General features: G+C 36.3%; 2 protein-coding genes across 2 annotated transcripts in view; both read left to right on the top strand.

Moving 5' to 3' along the window:
• The window catches only part of LOC107739644 (eukaryotic translation initiation factor 2 subunit 2-like), a 7,573-nt gene extending 2,110 nt beyond the window's left edge, over positions 1–5,463 (top strand). The window contains exons 4-9 of the mRNA XM_016551809.1: positions 1,082–1,211; positions 1,693–1,787; positions 1,892–2,040; positions 4,036–4,092; positions 4,180–4,265; positions 4,551–5,463. Of these exons, the coding sequence (XP_016407295.1) occupies positions 1,082–1,211; positions 1,693–1,787; positions 1,892–2,040; positions 4,036–4,092; positions 4,180–4,265; positions 4,551–4,726 (693 nt within the window). The 3' untranslated portion in view covers positions 4,727–5,463. The remainder of the gene's footprint in view (positions 1–1,081; positions 1,212–1,692; positions 1,788–1,891; positions 2,041–4,035; positions 4,093–4,179; positions 4,266–4,550) is intronic.
• Positions 5,464–6,532: 1,069 nt separating this feature from the next.
• On the top strand, positions 6,533–9,807 carry LOC107739648 (14-3-3 protein beta/alpha-A-like; the record flags this gene model as incomplete). Its single annotated transcript, XM_016551811.1, has 3 exons — positions 6,533–6,676; positions 9,189–9,489; positions 9,684–9,807. Coding segments are annotated over exons 2-3 (418 nt in total), but the record flags the coding sequence as incomplete, so codon positions are not given.
• Positions 9,808–11,218: the final 1,411 nt, after the last annotated feature.

An 11,218-nucleotide genomic window follows, 5' to 3' on the forward strand; every position in this document is an offset into this window, starting at 1 on the left:
GAGATCAAAACAAAACAACGGTCATGAATTAGAAGTACAAAATGAGGATTTGTAAAGAAGAATGTCAGATGATTTCGATATAAGCCAAGAGGAGACTGGTTTTCCTTTGCTAAAGTAAGGAAACTTTGCTTCCTTTGCTCCTGTTAACAAACGTTGGTTTTCACGAGACTCACCAGCACATGCGCAACGCCGACATCTTACGTCATCCTCCCGGAGCTGCTTCCGTGTACAACTGTTAGCGCAAGCTAGATTAAAGTGATTATTACGTTTTGAATATGGATATTTTTCTTACAAAAACACATCGATTCGCTACAGAAGGCCTTTGTTCACCCCCCGGAGCCGTGTGAGACACTTTTTTTTATTTATGGATGGGCACATTTTAATTAACTGCTTTTGGACGGATGCATGCAACACCCGCTGAGTGGCATTAAACAGCTTGAAAAGATCAAAGACAATTTTTAATATAACTCCGACTGGATTCGTCTGGAAGAAGAAGGTCATATACACCTAGGATGACTTGAGTAATGGGTAAGGTGAGTAATTTATGGTCTAATTTTCATTTTTGGGTGAACTAACCCTTTAATATTATTATTTAAAGAAATTGCACCCACTTTATATTTTTTAACTACTAATAACTTTAACTACTGTGTACTAACATTTATATTAATCATGAAACAATGCACTTACCGTGTAGATACAGGTTTTTACATTATACTTATTTTAAAAATACCTGTATGCATCTGTAATTAGTTTCTGTAGTTCATTTATAATTACACTGTGATCTACACCTACCTCTTAACCCACACGTAAACCTAACCATACTGCCAAACCTGTCTCTAACTTTTATCGTGTCCCACATCAGAAGTGTTTTGCAATGCAACATTAAGTACCTGACAATGATCTTTTTTGACATAAGTACATAGTCACCTAATATAAAGTGGGTCAATTACATTTTCTGGTATTGTATTTTTTTTTTAGCTGTCTGGTATAATGATTCCTAATGTGACATCCATTGAGCTTATATTCTTGTATTGGGTAGTTCTTCTAAAGGCTGTTGACTCTTCATTTTATTGGTGACCAGGAGCTGAAAATTGACGGCGAGCAGCAGGAAATGGAGGAAGATGATTTGGATCTGATGCTTCCAGCTAAAAAAAAGAAACAAAAAAAAGTGGAATTCGTTGAGGAAAGTGACACTGTGGAAAAGGATGATGGTATGAAGACACACTTAATTTAATTAGTGTGCTGCATAATTGTATTTATTTATAGAATAATAAAAGGTAGAAGTTAAAGGAAAAAGTGTGTATAACAAGCTTTCAGTTATCAAGAGCTGCCATCTACAAGGAATTTGACTCTAAATTCACATCAGTCTCAAAACTGGCTTTAAGAAGTTTTTTTTTTTTTCTAATTATGCAGCTCAGTTACATCTTGCGTTTTTGCAAGCCACTCTTCTACATGTTCTGTTCCATATGTCTGCAATAAAATTAAGTCTGCATTACGTAATCAAATTTATAATTTTATGAAAAGAATCATTTAAAAAAAAAAAATCTTTTTAAGGGTTTTAATGCACTACAATTGCACTGTTTTAAATTATGAATTTTCTAATACCAGAAACTATAGAGTTCATGAAAAATATTTTATCTGCAATGATTAAATATTTGATTGTGTGAATTCTTCACCTATATTTTACTGCAGTTGTCGAGGATGATAAAAGCACAGATGGCATCACATTCAGTTCACAGTCGGGCCCAGCATGGGCCGGTTCAGAGAGAGATTACACCTACGATGAGGTATGATGAGTAATCCTTCTTATTCCTCACACATCTGATATACTTCTACCCCATGCTTGTGACATAGTTTTCCTTTCGTTGTTTACATGTCTGTGTCTTTACAGTTGTTGAGCCGGGTGTTTAACATCATGAGGGAGAAGAACCCTGATATGGTGGCAGGGGAGAAGAGGAAGTTTGTGATGAAGCCGCCTCAGGTGGTCCGAGTTGGGACCAAGAAAACTTCTTTTGTCAACTTCACTGACATCTGCAAACTGTGAGTATAAACATTTAGTATCCATGTCTGCTGTATTTTCTTAAAAATAATACAACAGATGATACTACAGCCCGACCGATATATCGTTTAGCCGATATTATCGGCCGATATGAGCCTGTCGCTGATATGAAATTTTTTTTACAGAAAATATAACGCAGATAAAATGCTTGAAATGGTGTAATTACTTAGTTTGTCCAGCAGAGCGTGCTCCATTGTTTGCTACTGGCGACCTGGATGAAACGCTTTAAAGCTTAAGTCCATGGAAAACGATCGAAACTTTGAACGGCCATATCTCCGGTAAGGCGTGGCGAATCCGCACCAAATTCGGGCCTCTCGAACGCGAATCGAGTGTACGTCTCGAGTCCCTCTTTCGAATGAGACCACCCCCGCGTCGATAGCCCCCGGGGTTCGGGAGTTACGGGTGGTTAAATTCGCGGTCCGGCGCCGACCTATCAAGCGATCCCGGGGGGCTACCGACGCGCGGAGGGTGGCTTTCGAGAGGGCTCCTCGAGCTGAAGGGATCCCCCGAATTTGGTGGAGATCCGCCGGCGCGTTCGCGAGATAGTGACACCAGCCAACACTTTCACTTCAGTAAGGACTTGTTCAGGCAGCATTCAAGCTTTGGCTTATTCGACCGTAAGTGCCCTGTGAAGTGGACTACACATGAAATTCCGCCATGATTCCAGTTCCAAGGGAACGTACACGTTACATTCAAAGGGCATTAAAGTGCGCGAGACGTGAATTTATATTTATTTACAGAGGTATATTATGTCACACTTCACACTTCTCTAGTAAGTTTCGTCTGTGTGTGAGGACAGTAGCGCAAATCCGTGAATGAATGTTCAAAACTGAAATAAACTTCAACGGAATAAAGTTGAATGGAATTGAATTGAATTAAAGTTGAATAAACTTCAACTTTACTGTTCAGTGCACTGATGTCAGACTCATTTTGGATAATAAAGTTTATTGTTAAATTGTTAAATGCCCTGCCTCCATTACGTATCTCTGTCACATCATTATAAGTGTTTCATCACCACATTTGAGTGATCATTGCAAAAAATGTGTTTATGTATATATATTCCGTTTATGTATATACTGTATTTTATATATAGTACCAGTCAAATGTGTGGACACACGAATGGGAAAGTGTCCAAACGTTTGACTGGTACTGTACTATAATATACACAAAGAATATCGGCAGATATATCGATATCAGCCTTTTTTTTTACTCCCTAATATCGGTATCGGCCCCAAAAAACCCATATCGGTCGGGCTCTAGATGATACATGGGTCAACCACAAGGCTTTTGTTTTTGGTCCTACCAATTTATTCAAAAATACATTAAAGCATTGAAATGCTAAAAATTCATACATACAATGATGATGCAAACATGGAGAAAATAAAAAATAACAGAGTGACAGAACTGTCCTAATATAATAAAGTAAATCCTTATTAAAATAATAAAATTACCATCTGCCTAACATATGTCTGCTAAATCAAAATCAAGTGCAACAAAATGCAAAAAAGAAATAAAAACAATAAAAGACCCTCATTATGTGTGTGTCAAGATAGATAGAGAAGTCTCTTAAAATATTTTATATAAAATATTTAATGGCTTTTTACAACAAGACATGGTTAGTTCAGTTTGTAATTTGTATTTATTATTAATTTAAGCATATTTTTATTTAATAATAAAAACAAAAAATAAAATATATTGAATATGCATAAATTACTATATAAATATAATTCATGATATTTGTAAAAAATACTTTTTGCATTTGAAGAATGTTTAAAACCTTCTAGAAAATAAAGATTAAAGTGTATACAATCACATATAAGTGTGGGGAACAAAATAAATAAATACATACATTTTTCCTTATCTTTAACATGGACACTTTTTCTTGTCAGTGACCCATATGTGAACGTAACCAAACCAGTGATTCTAGTTTATTGGTATAATTTTGTCTAATAAACTCTTGCATGTTAATTTTTCAGGTTGCATCGACAGCCCAAACATCTTTTGGCATTCCTATTAGCGGAGTTAGGAACATGGTGAGCTTTTAATTGCATTTCCAGAATTCTGTCAAATGTGAAAAGGTGATTTCTTCTGTAACGCAAGCAATGTCTTCCTGCTTCTAGTGGATCCATAGATGGAAATAACCAGCTTGTAATCAAGGGACGCTTCCAACAGAAACAAATAGAGAATGTCTTGAGAAGATATATAAGTAAGTCAAATATTATAATGTATCATCTTGCCCTCATTTGCGAATGAGTCACGACACATACGTCTTCCCATGTGATTTGTGCATTTGTAATCTTGATTATTGCACTAATTGTGCAGCCCTAGTTTCATGTAAAAAAAAAAGTAGTGACCTCTTTTCTAACGTGTAGTACATGTGGTAGTGTTTAGTTCAGTCCACTCACTTTTTTTGGTTTACTGGTGAAAAACTCAGCATTTACTGTTTATAATACAAATTTTTGACAAGGCATTTTCTCTTTGCATTTCACAGAGGAATATGTGACTTGTCACACCTGCCGCTCACCGGATACAATTCTGCAGAAGGACACGCGTCTCTACTTCCTGCAGTGTGAAACCTGTCACTCACGTTGCTCTGTAGCCAGCATCAAGACCGGCTTCCAGGCCGTCACCGGCAAAAGAGCCCAGCTTCGAGCCAAAGCCAACTAATTCAAGCTCCCTGTTCTGGCCTCTTTCCCAGGCTGATGCTCTACCCCTCTGGCTGACGACTGTCCTCGCTGCTCTCCTCTGAAGCGCAGTGACCCAAGGCTTGGAGTGAACTCTGGAGGGTTTTGAGTGTAATCTCTATTAATAAATCTGACTCTGAAGCTAGAGGGCTTGCGAACAGGCTGCCTCTGATTTGCTTGTCTTACTTTACCCCCTTCCTCCAGAAATATTATATTTTTTGTGCATTTAGCATATCTGATAACCATAGCATATTTCTGTCTATTTAGTGAATTTTTACTCTGAGCAGTATTTGTTTTTCAGAGAAAAAGGTAATATTACTGGATGGAAACCAGAAATAGGCAAACATCTTCTTCCATGCTTTTGGAAAATGAACCACAGCCTTTTATATCGGACTTTGTTTTATCAAAATAAAACTGAATCTCCAAATCTCAAAATATGTTTTTATGGGACAGTCATTTCACAATGTTCAGATTGGATCCAAGCGAGTGTTTGGTGATCCAGACGTCCAGCAGAAGTGTTACTTTGAATCTCTTCTGAACTCTAGAATACAAGATCACTGTTCTTATGTAATTCCACAGACAAATACAGATTGTGCTGTTTTCTTCAGTAGAACGTTGAGCAGCAGAGGTTTTGGGCATGTTTGCAGTGCTTAGAAATGAACGATTTTTGTTGGCATGTTTGAAATTAGATTTTTTTTTTTTATAAAAATGATGAAAGTTTTCAGTTTTGTGCACTTGTTTCTTGCTTATTGATGCATGCAAATGTTTGGGTCTATAGGATTTTTATTAGCAGCAAGGGCACATTAAATAGATAAAATGTGACAGCGAAGACATTTATAATGTTACAAACGATTTCTATTTCAAATAAATGTTGTTCTTTTAAACGTCCTGTTTATCAAAGAATCCTGAAAAAAATCGCAGTTTCCACAAAAATATTAAGCATTGATAATAATTAATCTATCATGAGCAGCATATTAGAATGATTTCTGCCAGATCATGTGACATTGAAGACTGGAGTAATGATGCTGAACATTTGCCTTGCATCAGAAGAATAAATTACATTAAAATAGAAAACAATTATTTTAAATTGTAATATATTTTTTGAGCCTTGATGATCATACAAGTTCTTTGTTCTTTTAAAAACATCTAAAAAAATGTATTATTGACCCCAAACCTTTGATCATTCAAAAGATCTTTCTCTTAGTGAGGCTGATGTAGCTTCTTCTGTCTAATGAGTAATATCTAATTCTGTAAACTTTTGTTTTTCTATTAAAAATGATTGCTAGTATTTATTTATTTATTTTTAGACATAGTACTTCTGTGGCCTTCCTTATGTCGTAGATGTTTTGTTATAATGTCAGTAGATTGGAGATGTCTTGAAATAGCATTAGGTGTATTACTCTACTGTCTGCTATCTCTGGGTACAACTGTAAAGTAAAGCTGCCACACCTTACCTCACTCTCATAAATGTGGTTTCCTGATTTTAGCTGGTCTCTCAGCCCCAACAGCTGACAACTTTTGGCCTTTTGGCCTATGCTGTATTTCTGCAGGAAATGTGTCACTTATACCTGCAGACAGTGGCATTTGCAAATAAAGGTAATGCTAATCAATTTCAAAAGAACACAAATGTTAATATGAATCTGTTAATATGAACCACTGTACTTTTTCACCTCCCCTCTGTGTACTACAAATGTGCTTAACTAGTTATTGTTTTAATGAGTCAGTCAGTATTTTCTAAACGGGTTATTCATGGTATCAAATATATGTTACATAAGAGAAAAACTTTCAGAAAGTGGGAACGGTTTGCAGGAAGCGGAAGTGTCACTGTAAGCGGAAGAGGTTTAGCCTAGAACAACCGAAGAGCGACGCGGAGGACGGGGACCCAATTTGTGTCTTTTTAACGATTAAAGTCAGAGCAAACGCCGTTTATAACGTGAGTGTATTTCCCTTATTCATTCTATGACTCTCCACGTGTCTTACATGACATGCTTTCATTGCGAAAACGATCTTGTGCTCCGTTCTCCCGGGCAGCGGAGGGATTTAGCAGGTTGCTAAGCGCTTCAGGCCTCAGTGTCTGTCAGACGCGATGAATCGTTACAATGAAATATCCGAGCCCCCTGCCAGCATTTTGTGTTAGATCATAGTATAACGTTAGCAGTATTGTTTAGAAGGTTGAGAATCATTACACATTGTCGGAGAATTTCGTCCTTCCAGTGAAAGGATGTGTGGTTAGCGCGCTAGCTCACATCAGCGGATTCTGACAGCGTGCAATCGAATCGATTTGCTGAACTTCACGACTTGGAAAAGGACAAATTATGAAAGCCGATTATTTTAGCAATGGCCTGAATGCTCGATTTGTTTTAGTAAAATACGTTTTCATCTACTGTTTAGTCGCTGTTCTCACCCTAAATTCTCTCTAGGCAGGCCTCGTTAAATGTGAATGTGACAAGTGAGTGTTACTGTTAAACATGATGCCATAATGTTTTCTGTTGGTAGTGCATTACGTTTTAGACACTTTCTCATCACTTTCTTCTCAATGCGATCATAAACCTATTAGGGCTGTGTTTTGTCACATTTAATCGTTTCCAATTCACAAGCTTTCTATTCACATTATTCGATCCGATTTCGAATCATTTGGATATATAGGTACAGTACATGTCAGTTTTTCTTAGGGAAAAATATCTCAAATAATGCCGTAAAATATACAGGGAACCCTCTCCGTTGGTACATTGATATTAAAGTGTGCAAACTATTAAAATCAATTGCTATTTATTTTTAGACATCATAATCAGAACTAGTCATTTGTCCACTGTAGAGGACATTACATTTTAATGAATTTCTCTGAGACTCTACATGCCACAGTTTTATATCAAATAAATATCAAATGTTTGGAGGTTTGATCATAAACAATCCCTCTCCTTGGTCTTTAAAAATGACTGATACTGACAGTATGATCAAATTTAGCACTCTTAGGGAACTATAATGTTTTGTAATTATTTAATTCTGACTACATTTTCAAATTGTTTGTCGTAAAAAAAACAACAACTCTGAAAAAGATGTGGTTTCAAATCGGAATATGACTTATTGTTATGAAACAGGGCATCATTTTCATGCATGTCTTCTGTAGAGGACACCAGGACAAACATCATGTTAATCAGGCAATTTGGGATCAATAGGGAAAGAAATTATAGATCAATATTCCTATGAAATATGAGATATTCTTATGAAAATGTTGCCAAGCTATTACTTCCATTATTACACTTCTTTTTTCATTATGGTTTGCCCCAAGAACACATTAATATACAAATTAGATGCAGTGTATCGAGACATTGTATAGAATGGGAATACCAATTAAAGGACATTTTACGCACATATTCCATAAAGTACAGTAGTATATCAAATCATTCTGTTATATCTTTCATAACATAGTTGAGAATCATCTTTGTACAAAGTTTGGTTAAAAATAGTTTGAAACCTGAAAACTGTTTGGTCAGTTAAAAAAATAAATAATTGTTTTTGCTATTCATGACTTTTCATGTCTATTTAATTTTTTGGAATAACTTAGTCCTGGCGTACTCTACAACGGATATAGAATAAAGTATCTTTTTTTCAAAAATGTTTTTTCTACATTTGTTTCTTATGCTCCAACCAGTGTAATGACATAAACAACAAAATTCACAAAACTTTTTTTCATGGTTCTCAGGAGGATATAGTTATGTTTGTAGTCAAATTTTTTTTTTTTTTTTTTTGAAAATATAAATATTTAGGCTAAACGTGGCTGTCATAACTTTTTTTTACATGACAGATTTATTCAAACATACATTAAATAAGACATCACTAACAGGTTAAGTAAAAATATAATGAATATCTTAGTTCCTTTTTCTAGCTAACTATGGACTTTATGGACATTGAATGACTTTTCTGAGGTGTAAATGTAACTTTACATGACATTGCTTACAAGCTGCTTTATTGATGTCTTTCCGTGGTTGAAACACAGATTGAGCGATTACTTGAGACATGATACGTTTCAGTAAGTTGTACTGTTTCTTTCAACACTTTCTGATGTTCAATATTTTCATGCTTAAATTTACAAAATTTGAAAGCTGAGACAGTTCCATATCCAAAGTAACAACACAAGCTTATTAAAATTATTGGATGGGAGGCACGCTACAAATATCATTTAGAGAAGGTTTGCACATCAAATGAAAACGGAGTAGACTAAAATACTGATCTTGGGATTGAAGAATTGATGTCAGTTTATCAAAATGATTAAAGACACAGTAATTCCTATTGTCAATGCAGCCCTTTAACTACTGCTGATCATCAATTTTTGACCATTAATACCAATAGTGTGTTACATGTTTCTGTCTTGTGCTTTCAAAATGTAAAATTTAGTGGTTTTCTGTGAATTATTGTGCTCATAACTACTCGTATCTGATTCTCAGTCTAAAAATGGACAAGAGTGACCTGGTGCAGAAAGCCAAGCTTGCCGAGCAGGCCGAGCGCTATGATGACATGGCAGCCGCTATGAAGGCTGTTACCGAGGGCGGCGTGGAGCTCTCCAATGAAGAGCGCAACCTGCTCTCAGTGGCGTACAAGAACGTGGTGGGTGCCCGTCGCTCCTCCTGGCGTGTGATCTCCAGCATCGAGCAGAAGACCGAGGGGAACGAGAAGAAGCAACAGATGGCACGCGAGTATCGTGAAAAGATCGAGACTGAACTGCAGGACATCTGCAATGATGTGCTGGTATTTGCACTTCTTTCTCTTCATCTTCTGAACCTTTTATAATGATGACATCACTTGAAGTTAAATACAAAATATTTAGTGTTCAGTTTTCAAAGAACGCTTAATTTCAGTATTAAAAGTGGAAGAGTCAAATGTTGTTCCATATTTCACTATGTTTGACCAAAAATCCTGATGGTCCCTACCTGTCTTGACAGGGTCTTTTGGAGAAGTTCCTCATTCCCAATGCTTCTCAGGCAGAGAGCAAGGTGTTTTACCTGAAAATGAAAGGCGATTACTTCAGATACTTATCTGAGGTTGCGTCTGGAGAATCCAAGACCAGTAAGTGCATTGTATCTATCTATCATTCTATCGTCTGTCATTTCAGTGTTTTCCATACATTGATTTATTTGTGGCGGCCTGCCACAATATCAACATTGACTGCCACAAATAGAGTTGCACAAATTTGTCCAAAACTCATGCAGGAATCGTGATATGGCTGGATTAAATTTCAAAAGGCTATGATTTCATTGAATAAATATGAGCACTGCTCAAGTCAAAATGCAGCGTGTTTATATGAATGTGTCTCTGAAGGGAACCGACTGTGTTCAGTAAAGTATTGATGGCATTTTCATTTTATCTTACCTACTTATAATGCCTGATAAAGTAGCGTTTATAAGTGCAGTTCTACTTTGCCGTTACTGGGGAAAACCGCTATATTTCTGCCGTTTCCATAAGCGCCACCTACTGGCAGAGAATGAATTTGCATTTTCAATCAGCCCGTCTGCTGTTTTTGTTAAGACCAGTGCAAAAATCGACCCATATTTTTAAGCAGCAAACACACAAAATTTTGAATAACATTTTATAAAAAATTTGTTTTTGTAAAAACCTGTATGTTTTTTTTTTTACAGTCATATTACGGTTTAATGTTACATTTTATTTTATTTTATTTTATTTTATTTTATTTGTGTAACCCTGCAGATACCCTAAAATGGGCTAACTGATATCAACCGTAATTAGGGCTGGTCCGAATACCATTTTTTGAGCTTCGAGGCTTCGGTAGTAACCAACACCGAATATTCTAAGCTTCGGAGGGAAGGGGCTGAACATATTCTTCTCTCTAATAAAGGAGCAGGAATCTCTGTGTGTGTGTCTGTCTGTTTGCATTTTTATTGTGTCGAGAATAGACTTGTGCCGGTATTCGGTAATGCGATATATCACGGTAATGAATATGCACGATATTGTTATCGTGGGCACTTCTAAATACAGTGAATAATTATATATTACAAATTATTCCGAATTTTGAATGCATTTTAAGAATACTTTTCCCATCAACTGGTCAAAATGCACAACGCCGCTGTATGCTGCGTGAAAGACGCGTGCGCACTCTAATGTAAACAAGCGCGGACGAGAAGCACATGGCGGAACATGCCAGAGACGCTCTGGATGAAAGCGCACTTTCACTCTCTGACAGCAGATGGCGCTAAACTGCAGAAATAATAATAATAATAATAATAATTCATTTAAATGCAGCCGTTACCCCGGAAACCCTGTAAACAAAGCAGCTGCACTACTTCCGGTTTCTGAATCGTGTTTAAATGATTTAAACAGCCATTCAGATTTGTGTATTTGCTATGATGTTCATCACAGAGCCAAATACTTAAATATTTAGACTTAATAGGCTATTTATTTTCAAACTTTTTTTTACATTTTAATCTGGACTACAACATGCCCTAGATATTGTTTGAAAGTG

The sequence above is a fragment of the Sinocyclocheilus rhinocerous genome, unplaced genomic scaffold (genome assembly GCF_001515625.1).
Source record: "Sinocyclocheilus rhinocerous isolate Xijiao unplaced genomic scaffold, SAMN03320098_v1.1 scaffold1216, whole genome shotgun sequence".
In the NCBI taxonomy this organism is placed as follows: domain Eukaryota; kingdom Metazoa; phylum Chordata; class Actinopteri; order Cypriniformes; family Cyprinidae; genus Sinocyclocheilus; species Sinocyclocheilus rhinocerous.